Here is a 20,985-nt window from a genome sequence, read left to right on the forward strand (position 1 = left end):
GGGTCGGCAGCAGCGCCTCTGGAGGCTGATTCTTTCGGGTTTCCCCCATTGCCGCAGCCTGGGTTTCACTGGCATTCAGAACAAGCCCAAATGTTCCTCAAAGCGGGGTTTTACCTCCCGGTAGCGAGCTCCCCGCCGTGGCGCAGCGTAGGTGAGCCGGCCGTGGCCGCTTTCGCTCTTGGTGCCGCCTGGGTTGCCTGAGAGTGTTTTTTTTATGGTGGAAGAATGTGGATGAGAAGCCTCACGGGGATCAGAGAGGCGTGTCCTCTCTCAGGACGCTGTCTGCAAGCTTGTCCGTCCGGCACGCCGGGAAAGCGCCCCGAGCGCAGCCGAGGCTGCTCGTCTGTGGGAGGGACTCAGGCATAGAACACAAAACAGAGGCTAGATGGGAGGAAAACACTGTGATTAGCGTTCTTGGCTCTCCCCTACGTTCGTTGGCCGAGAGTTGTCAAGGAGAGAGTTTGCCCTTGGACAGACTGATAGGATATCAGGGTAGGCAATTTCACTTACTCTCTGGTTCTAAACCTTGTGATTCCAGCTGAGGAGGCTGTGACGCGCTCCCTTCCGTGTACTGGCTGCCGGTGTCTTTACGGCGCCAGCATCAGATTACACTACTTCCCTTATTGCAATTTCAGTCTGCATTCAATTAGAGCAGAATAACTCAACAAATACTCTGCGAGTGTCTGCTGGGAACCAGCGATGGTTGTAGGAGCTAAGGGTATAGTAGTACTCCACGAAAGAACTTCCTGTCCTCAAGGAGCTTCTATTCTACTGGAGGGTACAGATAGTAAATTAGATAAATAAAAAATGGAGCTTGCTGGGCCGGCGCGGTGGCTCACGCCTGTCATCCCAGCACTTTGGGAGGCCGAGGCAGGCGGATCACCTGAGATCAGGAGTTCGAGACCAGCATGGCCAACATGGTGAAATCCCGTCTCTACTAAAAATAAAAAAATTAGCCGCGTATGGTGGCAGGTGCCGGTAATCCCAGTTACTCGGGTTCAAGCGATTCTCCCCACTCAGCCTCCCGAGTAGCTGGGATTACAGGTGCCCGCCACCACACCCAGCTAATTTTTTTTTTTTTATTTTTAGTAGGGGTTTCACCATGTTGTCCAGGCCGGTCTCAAACTCCTGACCTCAGGTGTTCCACTCGCCTCGGCCTCCCAAAGTGCTGGGATTACAGGTGTGAGCCACCGCACCTGGCCCTCTTTTTTTCCTTTTGCTCCACCCTCCTGAGTATCTGGGACTACAGGCATGTGCCACCATATTTATTTTTCTTAAAAATTTTTTTCTGGGTGGGCGCAGTGGCTCATGCCTGTAATCCGAGCACTTTGGGAGGCTGGGGTAGGCGGATCACTAGGTCAAGAGATCGAGGCCATCCTGTCCAACATGGCAAAATCCCGTCTCTACTAAAAATATAGAAATTAGCTGGGTGTGGTGGCGCACACCTGTAGTCCCAGCTACTTGGGAGGCTGAGGCAGGAGAACAGCTTGAACCCGAGAGGCAGAGGTTGTAGTGAGCCAAGATCGCGCCACTACACTCTGGCGACATAGCGAGACTCTGTCTCAAAATAAATAGGCCGGGCGCGGTGGCTCACGCCTGTAATCCCAGCACTTTGGGAGGGCGAGGCGGGCGAATCACGAGGTCAGGAGATGGAGACCATCCTGGCTAACACGGTGAAACCCCGTCTCTACTAAGAATACAAAAAATTAGCCGGGCGAGGTGGCGGGCGCCTGTAGTCCCAGCTACTTGGGAGGCTGAGGCAGGAGAATGGCGGGAACCCCGGGGGGCGGAGCCTGCAGTGACCCGAGATCGCGCCACTGCACTCCAGCCTGGGCCACAGCGAGACTCTGTCTCAAAAAAATAAAATAAAATAAATAAATAAATAAATTATTTTGTAGGGATGGGATCTCTCTTTCCCAGTCTGGTCCTGAACTCCTGTGCCCAAGCAACCCTCCTTTGTTGGCCTCCTGAAGTGCTGGAATTATAAGTGTGAGCCACTGCGCCCAGCCTGTTTATTTATTTATGTATTTTTTTAAAAAAAAATATGTAGATGGGTTCTCACTGTGTTGCCCAGGCAGGTCTCAAACTCCTGGCTTCAAGCAGTCCTCCTGCCTTGGCCTCGCAAAGTGTTAGGATTACAGGCGTGAGCCACCATGCCCACCCCTTCTCTTTCTTTTCAGGCTCCTGCTTCCATTCTGCTGACTTGTAATGGTTGTCTGCTGCTTGTAACAACACAAAGTTTAATGGATTAAAGTGACGAATATTTACTATCCAACAGTTTCTGTGGGTCAGGAATTGATCAGTGGCTTATCTGGGTGATTATGACTTTGGGTCTCATGGAGTTGCAGCCAAGATGTTGGCTGGGGCTGCAGGCGTCTAAAAGCTGGATGGAGTCTTTTCTGTTTTTTCTAGAGGTCAAAAATTTAAAAAGAACAAATAAAATAAAAGCTGGACCAGGGCTGGAGGATCTGATTCCAAGATGGCTCACTCACAAGGCTAGTGACTGGAAGCCTCAGTTCCCTCTTGGCTGGTGGCAGGAGCCCTCAGTTCCTTGCATCATGGAACTTTCCTTAGGGCCCATGTCCTCACATGGTAATTATCTTCCCTTAGAGCAAGTGATCTCAGAGTGAAAGTGGAAGGTTTCCACCACAAAACCTGTTAATGAAATTCTTTTTTTTTTTTTTTTTTTTTTTTTTGGAGACAGAGTCTCCCTCTGTCACCCAGGCTGGAGTGCAGTGACGTGATCTTGGCTCATTCCACCTCCCTGGTCCAGCTATTCTCTTGCCTCAGCCTCTGGAGGAGCTGGGACTACAAGCATGTACTACCACGCCCAGCTATTTTTTTTATTTTTAGTAAAGACAGGGTTTCACCATGTTGGCTGGGCTGGTCTCAAACTCCTGGCCTCAGGTGATCCTCCCGCCTCAGCCTCCCAAAGTGCTAGGATTACAGACTTGAGCCACCGTGCCCGGCCTATGTTATCTATTTATTTATTTTGAGATGGATTCTCGCTCTGTTGCCCAGGCTGGAGTGCAGTGGCTCCATCTTGGCCCACTGCAACCCCCGCCTCCCAGGTTCAAGCGATTCTCCTGCCTCAGCCTCCTGAGTAGCTGAGATTACAGGTGTGCATCACCATGCCGGGCTGATTTTTGTATTTTTGGTAGAGACGAGGTTTTGCCATGTTGGCCAGGCTGGTCTTGAACTCCTGACCTCAAGTGATCTGCCCGTCTTGGCTTCCCAAAGTGGTGGAATTAGAAGCATGAGCCACCGCCCCCGCCCCTGTCCGAACATTTTTAAACCACTATGCAGCTTACCACTCCTGTGGGACAAAGAGTGCCTGGTCCTGTGATTTCAGCTGGGGTGCTGGCCCTAATCTCTGGGAATCTGATTAGTTAGCTAGGGCCAGGCCTGATTTATTGATGAATGCATTAATAAATTACTGTTCTGGCCAGGCACGGTGGCTCACGCCTGTAATCCCAGCACTTTGGGAGGCCAAGGAGGGCGGATCACGAGGTCAGGAGATCGAGACCATCCTGGCTAACACAGTGAAATCCCGTCTCTACTAAAAATACAAAAAATTAGCCAGGCGTGGTGACGGGTGCCTGTAGTCCCAGCCACTCCGGAGGCTGAGGCAGGAGGATGGCGTGAACCTGGGAGGCGGAGGTTGTAGTGAGCCGAGATCGTGCCGCTGCACTCCAGCCTGGGCAACAGAGTGAGACTCCGTCTCAAAAAAAAAAAAAAAAAATCCCTGGCTGGGCGTGGTGGCTCACACCTGTAATCCCAACACTTTGGGAGGCTGAGATGGGTGGATCACGAGGTCAGGAGATCGAGACCATCCTGGCTAACATGGTGAAACCCCATCTCTACAAAAAAAAAAAAAAAAAAATTAGCCTGGTGCCATGGCATGTGCCTGTAGTCCCAGCTACTCAGGAGGCTGAGGCAGGAGAGTTGTTTGAACCCAGGAGGCGGAGGTTGCGGTGAGCTGAGATCGCTCTGCTACACTCCAGCCTGGGCGACAGAGCGAGACTACGTCTCAAAAATAAAAAAAAAATACCATCCTGGCTAACACAGTGAAACCCTGTCTCTACTAAAAAATACAAAAAATTAGCCGGGCATAGTGGCGGGCGCCTGTAGTCCCAGCTACTTGGGAGGCTGAGGCAGGAGAATGGTGTGAACCCGGGAGGTGGGGCTTGCAGTGAGCCGAGATCGCGCCACTACACTCCGGCACTCCAGCCTGGGGGACAGAGCGAGACTCTGTCTCAAAAAAAAACAAAAATAATGAAAATTTAAAAATTTAAAAAAAAAACCCTGCAAACTTGGTGAATTTTTTACCCACTCGTGCTTTGCAAAATTCTTCATGGAACTTAGATTATATCAGAATGTAAAAAAAAAAAAAAAAAAAAAAAAGAATGCTGACTCCTAACCAAATAACTATGAAGCAGACGCTGAGAGATCAAAGGAGCAAATCTAAACATCATCAGAGATGGGGCCTGGGGGAGAAGTATGCTGGCTTATAGATGAAAATGACTGGCTCTGTGCTGATAACTGTTGATAACTGTTGGACCTGGGTAATGGGTTTATGGGGCTGGTGTTCTCTACTTTTGTTAATGTTTGAGCATTTACATAATAAAGGTTTTTTTTTTTTTCATTGTATATAGAAATGAGGTCTCACTATGTTGCCCAGGCTGGTCTCAAACTCCTGGGCTCAAGTAGTCCTCCCTCCTCTGCCTCTTGAAGTCCTGAGATTACAGGCATGAGACACCACACCTGGATCAAAGGTTTAAAAAAATAATGATAAAAGAAGTAAATTGAGGCTACTGTGGGCACACTGCCCATGGGTTAGCCCTGCTGTGCAAGGATCAGAAAAAAAAAAAAAAAAGAAATTGAAGCTAAGGCCTAATTAACTGGCTTATCTTGTAGAGTTTAGCAGAAGTGACCAAGTTTAGAGTTATACTTTATCTTTTTCTTTCTCTGCCCCCTACTTAATGAAGGACAAAAATGAGTAACATGGCTGGGTGTGGTGGCTCACGCCTGTCATCCCAGCACTTTGGGAGGCCGAGGCAGGCGGATCACCTGAGGTCAGGAGTTCGAGACCAGCATGGCCAACATGATGAAACCAAAATACAAAAGTTAGCCAGGCGTGGTGGCGGGCATGTGTAGTCCCAGCTACTTGGGAGGATGAGGCAGGAGAATCGCTTGAACCCAGGAGGCAGAGGTTGCAGTGAGCTGAGATTGCACCACTACATTCCAGCCTGGGCGACAGAGCAAGACTCTGACTCAAGAAAATAAAAATAAATAAAAATTGTGCCGGGTGCGGTGGCTCACGCCTGTAATCCCAACACTTTGGGAGGCCGAGGTGGGTGGTTCACGAGGTCAGGAGATCGAGACCATCCTGGCTAACGTGGTGAAACTCCGTCTCTACTAAAAATACAAAAAAACTAGTCGGACGTGGTGGCGGGCACCTGTAGTCCCAGCTACTTGGGAGGCTGAGGCAGGAGAATGGCATGAACCCAGGAGGCGGAGCTTGCAATGAGTGGAGATTGCACCACTGCACTCCAGCCTGGGTGACACAGCGAGGCCCCGTCTCAAAAAAAAAAATTAACACTAATTTGTGGGGGAATCGCAGGAAATCTGCCTTGGAATTCAGGAGAAAGGCTTACCCCATGGTGTTTTCTGGACAGACTACAAAACTTATTCTGTGTAATAGTTGCCTGTCAGCTGTTCACCCTCAACTTATTTTTAGGAGGCATTGTGAGCCCTTCTCAAGTACTGTAAAAGTTTTTCAGTTCTGCAAAGGAAAGGAACTTGTGTTTGGGCTTTTGAGTGCTGACTGCATGTGCTGTGATACTTTTGCCTTTCTCATGGAACCATGATCTTTAAAGTGGTTCTGGAAAAATGGTTATGGGCCTATTCTTTGTCTTGAGATTATTCTTGGTGGAGAGAGAAATAGCTGCTTGCTGTAAACAACTGGACACAGTAGCTGTCCTTGTCTGACATCTGCTTTGCTCAGCTGAAACATCTGCCTCATTGGCTGTTGTGGGTGTCTCTGAAGCTCATGTTGAATTGCTGTCAAATGCCCAGCATGTTCTTGGTGGTGACACAGCCACATTGTGTAAATACATTTCTTAAGTCATTTGTGTGTATAGCAGCTGGATTTGGGGGCAAGCATTTGGGCACACTTGCTACAAGATTGGTTAGTGATTATGGATGATGAAGTCTGTCGGAAAATTCAGATCTTGATTGTGAGTTATCTTACTTGTCTTTTAAATTCTCTTTCATCCATTTGGCTCAGGGGACACAGCAGACATCTTCCTGGCCTTAAATAGCTTTCTTTCTGCCAGGTAAGAGAAGTATGATGAGTGCTTTGAAAGAAAAATACTGAGTTCTCTGGGGGGAGTGTGGTTAACCAGGGTCAGTGGGGGTCACCCCAAACTTATTTAAGGCTTGAGCCGCTGCATCTGGGCTTTTTTTTTTTTTTTTTAGACGGAGTCTTGCTCTGTCACCCAGGCTGTGCAGTGGTGTGATCTTGGCTCACTGCAACCTCCACCTCCCAGGTTCAAGCGATTCTCCTGCCTCAGCCTCCCTAGTAGCTGGGACTACAGGCGTGTGCCACCACGCCGGCTAATTTTTGTACTTTTAGTAGAGACGGGGTTTCACCATGTTGGCCAGGTTGGTCTCGCACTCCTGACCTCAAGTGATCCAGCCGCCTAGGCCTCCTAAAGTGCTGAGATTACAGTTGTGAGCTACCACACCCAGCTGGGCTTATTATTATTATTTTTAATCCATTGACAAAATCCTTCCAGTTTCTGTTTCTAACTGGTGAAACTAGATAGTAACATTAATCTATAATCATAGTTTTCCTCTAAATATTAACTAAATATTTTATCCATTTAAAACACTGTTTTCTTCTCTTTTTTTTGAAACAGGGTCTTGCCCTGTTGCCTAGACTGGAATGCAGTGGTGTGATCTCCGCTCACCTCCCAGGCTCAAGGGAACCTCAGTCTCTCGCACAGCTGGGACTAGAGGCACATACCACCACACCCGGCTAGTTTTTGTATTTTTTTGTGGAGGTAGGGTTTTGCCACGTTGCCCAGGCTGGTCTCGAACTCCTGAGCTCGAGTGATCTTCCTGCCTCCTGCTGTAGCCTCCCGAAGTTGCTGGGATTACAAGTGTATGCTACTGTGCCTAGCCTTAAAACACTATCTTGACCGCAGAGGAGGTCTACACAAAAAGAAAGAAAGAAAAAAAAAGCTGTCTGCTTCAGGCTGGGCACAGTGGTTCACACCTGTCATTCTAGCACTTCGGGAGGCAGAGGTGGGAGGATCACATGAACCCAGGAGTTACAGAGGAGCCTGGGCAACATAGTGAGGCTCTCATTTCTACAAAAAATTTAAAGATTAGCTGAACAAAAATTAGCTGGTGCATGCCTGTGCTCCCAGCTACTGGGGAGCCTGAGGCGGGAGGATCTCTTGAGCCCGGGGATTCAAGGCTGCAGTGAGCCATGATTGCACCACTTCATCCAGCCTGGGCAACAGAGCAAGACCTTGTGTCCAAAAAAAAAAAAAAAGTTTTCATCAAATTTCTGCAATTAAAAAAATGAGAGGCCGGGCGCGGTGGCTCAGGCCTGTAATCCCAGCACTTTGGGAGGCCAAGGCGGGCGGATCACGAGGTCAGCAGATCGAGACCATCCTGGCTAACACAGTGAAACCCCATCTCTACTAAAAATATAAAAAATGAGCCGGGCTTGGTGGCAGGCACCTGTAGTCCCAGCTACTGGGGAGGCTGAGGCAGCAGAATTGCTTGAAACCAGGAGGCGGAGGTTGCAGTGAGCCGAGATTGCACCACTGCACTCCAGCCTGGGCGACAGAGCGAGACGTCTCAAAAAAAAAAAAAAAAGGGCAATTAGAATGAGACTTTTGTTTTTATTTTCTGTTCTCTGTGACTCAGTAAACTTCTTAGAGAAAGAACTCTTGGAGAAAAGGGAGAGACCTGTCACTTCCTTTCTGCATGGACTGTGGTATTCCTGCCCCACCCCTGCCGAAATGTTAATGACCTGTGCAAACTGTTGCTGGATTGTTTTGTTCTTCCCCTTAATCAGAGTTTCCACTCAGGACTGGGTAGCCTGTGGACTCCCTGGAGGACAGACAGGTGTGGCAGCCTCAGTGGCCTAGAATGGACAGCTGGTTTACCAATAGTCCTTTTTTTTTGAGACAGAGTCTTGGTCTGTCACCCAGGCTGGAGTGCAGTAGTACGATCTTGGCTCACCACATCCCCTACCTCCCAGGCTGAAGTGATTCTCGTGCTTCAGCCTTCCCAGTAGCTAAGACTATAGGCAGACACCAACATACCCACCTAATTTTGTATTTTTAGTAGAGTCGGAGTTTCACCATGTTGGACAGCCTGGTCTTGAACTCCTGTCCTCCAGTGATCTGTCCACCTTAACATCCCAAAATGCTGGGTTTATAGGCGTGAGTCACCGCGGGCTTACTGATAGTTCTGTAGGCCAGAGGAATAATCTGTTTGAATAACCATATATGAGGTATTGTGTTTATCTTTCTTTCTTTGAGTTATTCTTGGTGTCAGCTCCTTTTTTTTTTTTTTTTTTTGAGACAGAGTCTCGCTCTGTCGTCCAGGCTGGAGTGCAATGGCACTATCTCAGCTCACTGCAACCTCTGCCTCCCGGGTTCAAGCGATTCCCCTGCCTCAGCCTCCTGAGTAGCTGGGATTACTGATGCGCATCACCACGCTCGGTTAATTTTTTGTATTTTTAGTAGAGATGGAGTTTCACCATGTTGGCCAAATTGGTCTTGAACTCCTGACCTTGCGATCCACCCACCTCGGCCTCCCAACGTGCTGGGATTACAGGCGGGAGCTACCACGCCCATCCCGTGTCAGGTCTTTTACCTTAATTAATACGTATTATATTGACAAATTTTCTTTTCTTTCTGAGCCCTCACTTTTTTTTTTTTTTTTTTTTTTGAAACAAGGTCTCACTCTGTTGCCCAAACTGGAATGTAGTGATAATGATCACAGCTCACTGCAGCCTCAACCTCTTGGGCTCAAGCTAACCTCCCACCTCAGCCTCCCAGGTAGCTGGGACTACAAGCACATGCCACTACACCTAATTTTATTTTAGTTTTTGTAGAGATGGGGTCTCCCCCATGTTGCCCAGACTGGTCTCGAACTCCTGGCCTCAAGTCATCCTCCTGCCTCAGCCTCCCAAAGCACTAGGATTATAGGCGTGAACCACCCTGCCCGGCCATGAAGTTAAATTTTTGGTTATTAGCTTGTTGAGTTCTGTTTTCTGTTTTTTTAAATAGCCACATGGCCTGACTCTCTGTGGCCAATGGTATGGATGCTAAAGTACAGCAAGGACAGTGCCCTGCTCATGTCTCTCTGACCTGGGTCCATGGGGATTTCCTCTGCCAATCAGGTTCCTGAAGCTCTGGCTACGGCTCCTGGTATTTTTAATGACCACAGTAGAGAAAAGCATTGGTATCTTCTTGCCATTGATGAGCAAATCTTTGGACCTATCTCATGGTGTCCTTATTTGCAAACTGGTTGAATCGTGAACTGCCTGGCTTTGGCTGCCTTGCCGTTGTGGCTTTTAATAACTACCCCTATTTCTGGTGGCTGAGTCAAGTTTCCAAAAAGGAAGTCTTACCTGGAGATCCTGTGAAGGAATTCCTGACCAGCTTTTTAATTTTCCAAAGACAGGCCTTATTAGTGTTAAACACACACCCCTTTTCTGTGGCCAGGCTGGTGTGAAAGCGTGTGCAGAGGCTGTATAGCAGTAAGAGTTCCCACCCCTTGGGGCATTTTCATTGTCACCACATTGTCTGACTTTGGAGATGACCCCTTTTAAACTCTGGCATTTGCTCAGGTAAGTATTTGGGGAGTATTAGTATAAATGCTGTGCATATCCGTTTTTTCCCCACAGTGGAAAGGAAAATGATTTTTTTTTTTTTGAGTCGGAGTCTTGCTCTGTCGCCCAGGCTGGAGTACAGTGGTGCGATCTCGGCTCACTGCAACCTCCGCCTCCCAGGTTCACACCATTCTCCTGCCTCAGCCTCCTGAGTAGCTGGGACTACAGGCACCCGCCACCACGCCCGGCTAATTTTTTCTATTTTTAGTAGAGACGGGGTTTCACTGTGTTAGCTAGGATGGTCTCGATCTCCTGACCTCGTGATCCGCCCGCCTTGGCCTCCCAAAGTGCTGGGATTACAGGCGTGAGCCACCGCGCCCGGCCGGAAAATAATTTTAATGGATGGTTTTGAGGAAGCTGGTGATTATTTTGTAATGGAGAATTGTAACATGCCGGGGGTTTGGCTCTTCTTCCAGCATTTCTTCAGGCTACCACAAAACTCCACTATTGATATTCTTCCAAAAATAAACAAAACACTGAAAGGACTCCTGCCTTTGGAACAAAATAGCTTCATATTAAGGTAGCTTTGAGGCACAAACTAAGCTGCCTGTGGAGAAGCTGGTTCTTCCTCTAAAACTTACATGAACCTCTGACCCCACTCCCCCTTACTAACGGTTTTCTTTTCTCTTTTGATTTTCTATTTTATACTTTTTATTTTGGACTACTTATAGATTCACAAAATGTTGTAAAAATAGCACAGGGCTGGACCCTGAAGTCTGTTTCCCTGAATGGTAACATCTTTTTTTTTTGAGACGGAATTTTGCTTTTGTTGCCCAGGCTGGAGTGCAATGGCGCGATCTCGGCCACTGCACCCTCTGCCTCCCAGGTTCAAGTGATTCTCCTGCCTCAGCCTCCCGAGTAGCTGGGATTACAGGCATGCACCACCACGCCCGGCTAATTTTTTTTTGTATTTTTAGTAGAGATGTTGGTCAGGCTGGTCTCAAACTCCCGACCTCTGGTGATCTGCCCGCCTCAGCCTCCCAACGTGCTGGGATTACAGGCGTGAGCCATCGCGCTTGACCAATAACTACCATTTCAAATTCCCACGACTATTGTACTGCAGACCTGTTATCGTATATTCTCACCAACACATTTTAAAATGCTTCACTTTTAGGCTGGGCGTGGCCTACACTTTGGGAGGCTGAGGCAGGCAGATCACTTGGGCCCTGGAATTCGAGACCAGCCTGGGCAACGTGGCGAAACCCCGTCTCTACAAAAAATACAAAAATTTGCCCGGCGCGGTGGTGCACACCTGTGGTCCCAGCTACTTGATAGGCTGAGGTGGGAGAATCTCTCGAACCCAGGAGGAGGAGGTTGCAGTGAGCCTAGATCACCACTGCCCTCCAGCCTGGGCCACAGAGTGAGACCCTGTCTCAAGATCAGATAAAATGAAATGCTTAACTTTTGTTAATGTCATTGGTCCTGCTGTGTCTATGAGTGAGACTGAGCGTGTTTCCCCTGGGCACCAGCCACTGGCTTGTGCTCTTCAGTGAACTGCCCAGTTATGAATTTGCTTCCTGTTTCCCCACTGGAGTCCTTGCCTTTCTTTTGTGGGTTCGTGAAAACCCTAAGAATATCCTGGTTTGTTTTGTGGAGCTAACAACAATCTTTTGGCTTCCCTGGGCCACGTTGGAAGAATTGTCTTGGGCCACACATAAAGTACACTAACACTAATGATAGCTGATGAGCTGAAAAAAAAAAATTGCAAAAAAATCTGTGAATGTTTTAAGAAAGTTTCTGAATTTGTGTTAGGCCACACTGCAAGCCATCCTGGGCCAAGGGTTGGACAGGCTTGGGTTAGACATTTCATAATAGATTTAGTCCATCAGTGTTTTTCTTAATGATTTCCACCTTTGGGGTCATGCGTTCAAGACTTTCCCTAACAATACATAAACATTCTCTTCTATTTTCTTTTAGTTTAATGTTTGTTAAAAATAATGTTTACATTTTTGGCCAAGCGCAGTGGCTCACGCCTGTAATTCCAGCACTTTGAGAGGCTTAGGTGGGCAGATCATGAGGTCAGCGGTTCGAGACCAGCCTGATCATCATGGTGAAACCCTGTCTCTACTAAAAATACAAAAATTAGCTGGGTGCGGTGGCGGGTGCCTGTAGTCCCAGCTACTCAGGAGGCTGAGGCAGGAGAATCGCTTGAACCCAGGAGGCAGAGGTTGCAGGGAACCAAGATCACGCCATTGTACTCCAGCCTAGGTGACAGAGCAAGATTCTGTCTCAAAAAAAGAATAATAATAATAATGTTTACATTTTTAATTCATTTGGAGTTTATCTTGATTGGTGGATTTTTTTTTTTTTTTTTGAGACAGGGTCTCACTCTCACCCAGGCTGGAGCACAGTGGTGCAATCTCGGCTCACCACAACCTCTGCCTCCTGGGTTCAAGCAATTCTCCTGCCTCAGCCGCCTGAGTAGCTGGTGGCTTTTTTTTTTTTTTTTTTTTTTTTTTTTTTGAGACAGTCTTGCTCTGTCGCCCAGGCTGGAGTGCAGTGGTGCGATCTTGGCTCACTGCAAGCTCTGCCTCCCAGGTTCACGCCATTCTCCTGCCTCAGCCTCCCAAGTAGCTGGGACTAAAGGTGCCCGCCACCACACCCGGCTAATTTTTTGTATTTTTAGTAGAGATGAGGTTTCACCGTGTTAGCCAGGATGGTCTCAATCTCCTGACCTTGTGATCCGCCCGCTTTGGCCTCCCAAAGTGCTGGTATTACAGGCGTGAGTCACCACGCCCAGCCAGCTGGTGGTTTTTTTTTTCGATCGATTGGTGTTTTTTTTTTGTTTTGTTTTGTTTTTGTTTTTTTCTTTTTTTGAGTTGGGGGTCTTGCTCTGTTGCCCAGGCTGGAGTGCAGTGGCATGATCTTGGCTCACTGCAACCTCTGCCTCCCAGGCTCAAGTGATTCTCCTGCCTCAGCCTCCTGAGTAGTATAGGCGCATGCCACCATACTCATCTAATTTTTGTATTTTAGTAGAGGTGGGGTTTCACCATGTTGTTCAGGCTGGTCTCGAACTCCTGACTTCGTGATCTGCCTGCCTCGGCCTCCGAAAGTGCTGGGATTACAGGCGCAAACCACCACGCCCGGTCAGTTGGTGTTTTTTTAATTGATTGATTGTTGGTTTTGTTGTTTTTTTAGTGATGTTTTGTTCTGTTTTGTTTTGTTTTGTTTTGAGACAGAGCTTTACTCTGTGTCACCAGGCTGGAGGGTAGTGGCGTGATCACGACTCATTGCAGCCTCCACTTCCTGGCTTCAAGTGACCCTCCCACCTCAGCTCCTGGGTAGCTAAGACCACAGGCGTGTGCCACCACACCTGGCTGATTTTTTTTTTCTTTCTTTTTAGAAACAGGGTCTCACGGTGTTGCCCAGGCTGGTCTTGAACTGAACTCGAGCTATCCATGCGCCTCGGCCTGGCAAAGTGCTGGGATTATAGACATGAGACAACACTCCCAGCCTTATTAATGACTTTTTTTTTTTTTAAGAGAAGTCTTGCTGTTGTCCCTCAGGCTTGAGTGCGATGGCTCAATCTCAGCTGACTGTAACCTCTGCCTCCCAGGTTCAAACAATTCTCCTGCCCTTGGCTCCCAAGTGACTGGGATTAAGGTGTCCGCCACCACGCCCAACTAATTTTTGTATTTTTTAGTAGAGACGGGGTTTCACCATGTTGGCCAGGCTGGTCTCGAACTCCTGACCTCAGGTGATCCGTCTGCCTTGGCCTCCCAAAGGGCTGGGATTACAGGCGTGAGCCACCGCGCCTGGCCTTATTAATGATTTTTAAACCAGTTTCTCACAAACTCTTTTGATCTTAGATCAGTCTGTGTTTTTCACAAATGCCTCAACAGCTGGCTCAGTTTTAGAAACCCGTGTTTGTCAGTTAAAATGATGATCCTCCCAAAAATGTTCAGTGCCATTTTCTACTCTGACCTGGGTTCGCCCAAGTGGTGGGAGAGTCCCCATGGAGGCACTGTGGGGCCTGACTGTCTGGGAACCCTCTCAGAGTGGAGCCCAGTGCTGGGTTCAGGTGGGTGCTCATCTGGTTAAGTCAATTGCCTGCATTGTTTTGCGTCCCGTAATGGGGCTTTGCCTTCTGAAGCCTCTGTTTCTGTCTTCCCTCACACGTATGTGATATGTCTTATTTCATTCTGCTCTGCAGGTGAGGACACTGGCTTCAAGACACAGATGACCCACATCCCCAACCGTGTTACTAATGAGCATTTAGAGAGTTTTTTCCCTTTGTCCTTCTAAATCTTGTTACAGAGATGGTCCGTGCATGGGGGAAATGTTTGTCCTTTCAGCCAGGCTCTCCAATTCAAAAGGCAGGAATTGAGAAAATGACAGTAGTTTCTCTGTCCCTGCCACAGAATGTCCAGTTTGGTCTGATTTAACATGACAAATCATGCTGTAGAGATAAGTAAGTAGTTTGAATTTTATTTTTCCTTTAAATTTTAGAAGCCACCTTATAACTCGACCATTCTAGTCACATTTTTTTCATATAGATTGTATACTTTATATACTCCATGCTTATCCACATAGAGAATACTTCTGGAAGGACCCATATGAAACTGGTACCACGCTTCCCCTCTTGAGCCTGGGAGCCACAAGATGAAAGGAGATTTACGCTTTTATACTTTTTAAGTTTTGTGGGTTTTTTTGAAACAGGGTCTTGTTCTGTTGCCCAAGCTGGAGTGCAGTGTCCTGGCCATGGCTCACTGCAGCCTTGACCTCCTGGGCTCAAGCAATCCTCCTGCCTCAGCCTCCTGAGTAGTTGGGACTATAGGTGCCCACCACCACACCTGGCTGATTTTTGCATTTTTGGGTAGAGATGAAGTGTCCCCTGTTGCCCAGGCTGGTCTCAAACTCCTAGGCTCAAGCGATCCACCTGCCTCAGCCCCCCAAAGTGCTGGGATTACAGGTGTGAGGCACTGCAACTGGCCCTTTTAAATGTTGTATATATTTATTACTGATTTTTTAAAATTATAAATCCAAACTACATTAATAATAATTGTCTTGCAGTGTCCTTTGGTCATAGCTTAGATATTAGAAGAATGATTAAGAAAGGGAGCGATGTAATTTACTAGCTTGAGGTCTGCATTTGGATTGACTTTACTAAGCCTGCTGTGAACTCCAAGGAACAGAAAACCCAGAATACAGGCCGGGCGGCATCTTCAGAGGAAGAGGCCCTTTCCCCTTTGCCTTGCTTGCTTCCAGGCTGGCTGTGGGGGGATGCAGTCTCCCCTTGAGGGTCAGGAGATGTCTGGCCATCATCTGGTAGTTAGAGTGGGATGAACCGAACAAGGGCAGACTTCTCAGTCTGTTCTTCTCTGCTTGGCTCCACCCTGGAATCAGCTGGAGAGTGCCAGCAGCCGCTCCTGACTGGGACCCCACACCCAAAGTGGCCAACTTAGTCCTTCTGGGGTGTGGCATCAGGATTGCGAAAGCACCCAAGTTATTTTCATGTGGAGCCACCACTGAGAGTCATGTCTTTGGGAGGATCTAAGTTCCTGACCTGCCACCTTCGCAGGCTGCCTGAGCTGCACTTGACAAGTGGCTTTATGATCCCTAGGTCCACCTGGGCTTGCGAAGGCACAGATTCCCCGTCCACAGCTCACGACCAGATGCACCAGCAGGAGTCCACATCAAGGACGTCCTCCGGGCACTCCCACGACCAGGTAGGTGAGGACTGGTGGGCCCGTGGCTGGGTGGGTGGTGTTTTCAGATTCCTGGCGGTGGCGGTTGATGCCCTCCTTGAGTAGTGCTTTCCTGCACGCTTTCTTTGATGCTCTAGCTCCCACCAGATGAGGACAGCTGAGGCTCAGAGCTGGAATTTCTTGGCTGCAGTTTTAAAGCTCTGAAGTTTAAAGCCGTAAAGATAGAAATCCAGAATTGTAACATTCCGGTTCTTACTCCGTTTTTTTCTTTCCTTTGCCAAAGGAATCTATGTTTTATTTATTTATTGTTTTTTTTTAGACGGAGTCTGGCTCTGTCGCCTAGGCTGGAGTGCAGTGGTGCGATCTCGGCTCACTGCAAGCTCTGCCTCCCGGGTTCACGCCATTCTCCTGCCTCAGCCTCCTATAGGCACGCACCGCCACACCCATCTAATTTTTTGTATTCTTAGTAGAGACGGGGGTTTCACCGTGTTAGCCAGGATGCTCTAGATCTCCTGACCTCGTGATCCTCCCACCTCGGCCTCTCAAAGTGCTGGGACTACAGGCGTGAGCCACCGTGCCCAGCCAGGAATCTATGTTTTAAACATTTCACACATCCCTTCCTTGGGGACATGGTGGCTAGATTTGCTGAATTAATGGCTGTCTCCTCTTCTTCAAGCCCTGGCCCCAGCCCCTCAGGCCCTGGCAATGAGACACTCCTACGTTCTGTTGCTGGCTTTTTCCCTAGTTACCTTTTCTAGACAACCCATGCCCTGCCTTCCCCACCCCCATGCCAGCTGCTTGGGTTTAATGAGGTCCTTGGTCATGACTCATTGTTTGATTTTCCGTGTTCTAACTCACTGCCTTTGATAAGCACACCTTTTCTGACTTCCAAGATGTTAAAACTTAAGCCTCAGCACCTAGGAGAATGCACACATTTTTTCTTACTGTGGCAAAATGTACATAACATAAAATTTGCCATTAGTAACATTTGGTATAATCACAGCATTTTGTAACCATCACCACTATTTTCATCATCCCACAAAGAAACCCCACAGCCCATAGCAGTCATTCCCGACTCTCCCTGTTCCACACCTGGCACCCACGAGTCTACTCCCTGCCTCTGTGGATTTGCCTTTTCTGGGCGTTTCACACCACAGGGGACCTTCGTATCCTAGTCATTGTATTTAGCATAATTTTATAACGTGTCAGAATTTTAGTTTTTACCATGGCTGAAAAACACACCACTGCATTATGGTGTAATTATGCACTGTATTATGGATAGGCCACATTTTGTTTATCCATTCATGTTTTGTTTTGTTTTGTTTTGTTTTGTTTTGTTTTGTTTTGTTTTTGGGAAGGAGTCTCCCTCTATTGCCCAGGCTGGAGTGCAATGGTGCAATCTTGGCTCACTGCAACCTCCACCTCCTGGGTTCAAGTGATTCTCCTGCCTCAGCCTCCCAAGTAGTTGGGATTACAAGCGCCACCATGCCCGGCTAGTTTTTTTGTATTTTTAGTAGAGATGGCTTTCACTATATTGGCCAGGCTGGTCTCGAACTCCTGACCTCGTGATCCTCCCACCTTGGCCTCTAAAAGTGTTGAGATCACAGGCGTGAGCCACTGCGCCCGGCTGATACGTTCATATGTTGTTGGACATCTGGGTTGTTTCTACATTTTGGCTGTTGTTAATAATGAATCAATATGAACATTTATTTACAAGTTTTTGTTTGAGCCTCTGCAGTGGGGTTTTTTTTATTTTATTTTTTTTGACACGGGGTCTTGCTCTGTCACCCAGGTGGCAGTGCAGTGGCGTGATCTCAGCTCACTGCAGCCTCCACCCCCCTGGGCTCTAGTGATCTTCCTACCCCAGCCTCTGGGTAGCTGGGACCACAGGCGAGCGCCACCATACCCAGCTAATTTTTTTGGTATTTTTAGTAGAGACAGAGTCTCGCCACGTTGCCCAGGCTGGTCTCAAACTCCTGAGCTCAAGCACTCCACTCACTCGGCCTCCCAAAGTGCTGCGATTACAGGCATAAGCCACCATGCCTAGCCAGGTTTTTTTGTTTTGTTTTGTTTTTTTAAGAGATGGGGTCTTGGCCAGGCGTGGTGGCTCACGCCTGTAATCCCAGCAGTTTGGGAGGCCAGTGCGGGTGGATCACGAGGTCAGGAGATCGAGACCATCCTGGCTAACATGGTGAAACCCCATCTCTACTAAAAATACAAAAAATTAGCCAGGCATGGTGGCGGACGCCCGTAGTCCCAGCTATTCGGGAGGCTGAGGCAGGAGAATGGTGTGAACGGGGGAGGCAGAGCTTGCAGTGAGCCGAGATCATGCCACTGCACTCTAGTCTGGGTAACAGAATGAGACTCCGTCTCAAAAAAAAAAAAAAAAAAGAGATGGTTCTCACTCTGTTGCCCAGGCTAGAGTGCGGTGGCATAATCAGAGCTCACTGCAGCCTCGAGCAATCCTCAAGGGATCCTGCTGCTTTGGCCTCCCAAAGTACTGGCATTACAGGCATGAGCCACCGTGCTGGCCATGTCTCTGTTTTTCTGTTTTTTTTGTTTTTTTGGGTTTTTTTTTTGAAACAGAGTCTCGCTGTCGCCCACGCTGGAGTGCAGTGGCGTGATCTTGGCTCACTACAACCTCTGCCTCCCAGGTTCAAGCCATTCTCCTGCCTCAGCCTCCCGAGTAGCTGGGACTACAGGTGCCCGCCACCATGCCCAGCTAATTTTTGTATTTTTAGTAGAGATGGGGTTTTCACCATGCTGTCCAGGATGGTCTCAATCTCTTGACCGTGTGATCTGCCTGCCTCAGCCTCTCAAAAGTGCTGGGATTACAGCCGTGAGCCACTGTGCCCGGCCGGAAAGTCTCCGTTTTTAATTCTTGTGGGTGTACACCTAGGACTGGACTTGCTGGAGAGTATGGTAGTTCTGTGTTCAACTTTCTGAGGATCTGCCAGACTGTTTTTCACAGCAGCGGCATCATTTTACAGTCCGACCAGCAACGTACGATGTTCCGATTTGTCCACGTCCTCACCCAGACTCGTCGTTTTTCCCTTTTAAAATTAAAGCCATTCTAGTGTCATACACAGGTTATTAAGTAAATTACTTTTATTAGAGAATTAGGAAAAGACAAAGTCCGAGTGAACAGTTTAAAACAAAAGCCAGCAGTCCCTTATCTCTCTGTCTTCCTGACCCTTCCCCAGAGGGTGCGGCTTTCAGCTCAGCTTTTCCTCGCGTTCCCTCGCTGACCTCCGCACGCCTTCTTTCATCTTTCACCCCTCCCTTTGCTGTAAACTGTTGACTTCCTTTTTGGGTAGGTGAAGGTTTTACCTCAAATCTGCATGATCACGTCCAGTCTCTCAGTATGATGTGTTAGGACATCGGTTTGGTTGTTTAAAAGGAACCAAAATAACAAAAATCTTGCCTGAGACAAAATGGAAGTTTGTTTTTTTCTCGTTTAATACAGTCGAAGCAGCTCAGGCTGGGTGGTGGTGGTTGGCAGATATCAGGGGCCCTGTGCCTTTCCCATCTTCAAATGTGTTTTCCGTTTTGATTTCTAAGACATCGACTGCCAGTTTCCCCACCACATCCACCCCCGGTCTGGCCAGCAGGAACCAGGGGAAGGAGAGGGCATGTTTTTCCCCTCAGAATCGGGGCTCAGAAGTTACTCCCAGCACCGAGCTCACTCAACACAGCTGTCCCCTGTCCTCCCCTGCGGACTTCTGTTTGAATATATTTTATTTTTTTCTAGTTAGTCTCTGCTTATCCATGAACATATTTTAATAATAATTAGGTAGTGTTTGAATGTTTACTGTGTCTCATATGATCTTATAAGTACTTTATATGCATTTAATTTTTTTTTTTTGAGACGGAGTCTCACTCTGTCGCCCAGGCTGGAGTGCAGTGGCGTGACCGCGGCTCACTGCAAGCTCCGCCTCCCGGGTTCACGCCATTCTCCTGCCTCAGCCTCCCAAGTAGCTAGGACTACAGGTGCCCGCCACCGTGCCCTGCTAATTTTTTGTATTTTTAGTAGAGACGGGGTTTCACCGCGTTAGCCAGGATGGTCTCGATCTCCTGACCTCGTGATCCGCCCGCCTCGGCCTGCCAAAGTACTGGGATTACAGGTGTGAGTCACCACGCCCGGCTGCATTTAATTATTTAATCCTTAGGCTTCTAAAGTAGATATTGTTTCTTTTACAGATAAGAAAACTGAGGCACAGTTCAGTCAAAGCACATGTCCTGGTCACACAGCTAGGGAGGTGCAAGCCTGCCCGCCCAGAGCCCATCTTCACTCCGGGTACTTTGAATTTTGGGTCTGTGGCCCTCCAGGGAGTCCATGTGTGCGCACCTGGGTCACCGTTTCCATCCGTGCTTGAGGCTGGTGGAAGGTGGCTCAGATATGCTCAGAGGCTGAGTAGGTGGGGCTTAGTTAACATGCTGGGTGTGGGTTTCAGCGCCCTCAGCCCTGGCCCAGCACTGCCCTGGAGCTCATTCAGCATTTCCTGGGTTCCGCAGGCAGGAAGCACTAGCGTGTTCTGGATGAAAATAGTTCCTGCCTGCTGGCCCTCCACAGCTAACTCGCCTTTCCACACTAATTAGAGACCTTCTTAAGTATAGTCTGTTAAGACTGACACCCTAAACATTTATTTAGCTTTTATTTCCTGGGCTGATGGCCGATAGTTAGAGCTGCAGCCAGTCCCCAAGAAGCCGACGCCAGCAGAGCCCTCTGTGCTGCAGCTTTGTGCCGTGGGACTGCTGGCCTCGCCGACCTCTTGCTTTATCGACACAGTGACCAGGAGTTAAACTTTGGGATGTGCCCGTGATGTTGGACCACAAGGACTTAGAAGCCGAAATCCACCCCTTGAAAAATGAAGAAAGAAAATCGCAGGAAAATCTGGGAAATCCATCAAAACATGAGGATAGCGTGAAAAGCGCGCCTCCACAGTCCCGGCTCTCCCGGTGCCGAGCGGCGGCGTTTTTTCTTTCATTGTTTCTCTGCCTTTTTGTGGTGTTCGTCGTCTCATTCGTCATCCCGTGTCCAGACCGGCCGGCGTCACAGCGAATGTGGAGGATAGACTACAGTGCCGCTGGTGAGCCTCGGCTTCCCCGCCCAGTGGGGTCCAAAGCAGCTCTTCCCAGGGGATGGGGCGGAGGGGGCAGAACTGTGTCTGAGAGTCTAGAAGTGGCCTTTAAACAGTGAATCAATCCCAAGTGGCTGCCAGTTCTATGTCCAAGGTTTTCCCGGAGTTTTAGGGAGTGATAGAGCAGCCTTTTTATTTTTGAGATGGAGTTTCGCTCTTGTTGCCCAGGCTGGAGTGCACTGGCACAATCTCAGCTCACCGCTACTTCCGCCTCCGGAGTTCAAGCGATTCTCCCGCCTCAGCCTCCGAAATAGCTGGGATTACAGGCGTGCAG

At 48.4% G+C, this 20,985-nt stretch overlaps 2 protein-coding genes across 18 annotated transcripts in view; one reads left to right on the forward strand and one right to left on the reverse strand.

Annotated features, from left to right (window-relative positions):
* LUC7L (LUC7 like) overlaps positions 1 to 184 on the reverse strand; it is a 45,525-nt gene extending 45,341 nt beyond the window's left edge. Inside the window, exon 1 of the mRNA XM_019011654.4 lies at positions 115 to 184. The gene's annotated coding sequence lies outside the window, so the exon portion shown is untranslated. The remainder of the gene's footprint in view (positions 1 to 114) is intronic.
* Positions 1 to 20,985, forward strand: part of FAM234A (family with sequence similarity 234 member A) — a 32,804-nt gene that overhangs the window by 991 nt on the left and 10,828 nt on the right. Inside the window, exons 2-5 of one of the 17 annotated variants that reach the window (XM_063699837.1) lie at positions 15,486 to 15,591; positions 19,601 to 19,694; positions 19,771 to 19,867; positions 20,360 to 20,660. In XM_063699837.1, the coding sequence (XP_063555907.1) occupies positions 20,393 to 20,660 (268 nt within the window). In that variant the 5' untranslated portion in view covers positions 15,486 to 15,591; positions 19,601 to 19,694; positions 19,771 to 19,867; positions 20,360 to 20,392. Of the gene's footprint in view, positions 1 to 291; positions 493 to 2,180; positions 2,284 to 13,838; positions 14,334 to 15,485; positions 15,592 to 19,600; positions 19,695 to 19,770; positions 19,868 to 20,221; positions 20,661 to 20,985 lie in introns of those variants that run through there. The other 16 variants (XM_055364724.2, XM_055364725.2, XM_063699841.1 and 13 more) reach the window with 16 other exon arrangements.

This window comes from Gorilla gorilla, chromosome 18, assembly GCF_029281585.2.
Source record: "Gorilla gorilla gorilla isolate KB3781 chromosome 18, NHGRI_mGorGor1-v2.1_pri, whole genome shotgun sequence".
NCBI lineage: Eukaryota > Metazoa > Chordata > Mammalia > Primates > Hominidae > Gorilla > Gorilla gorilla.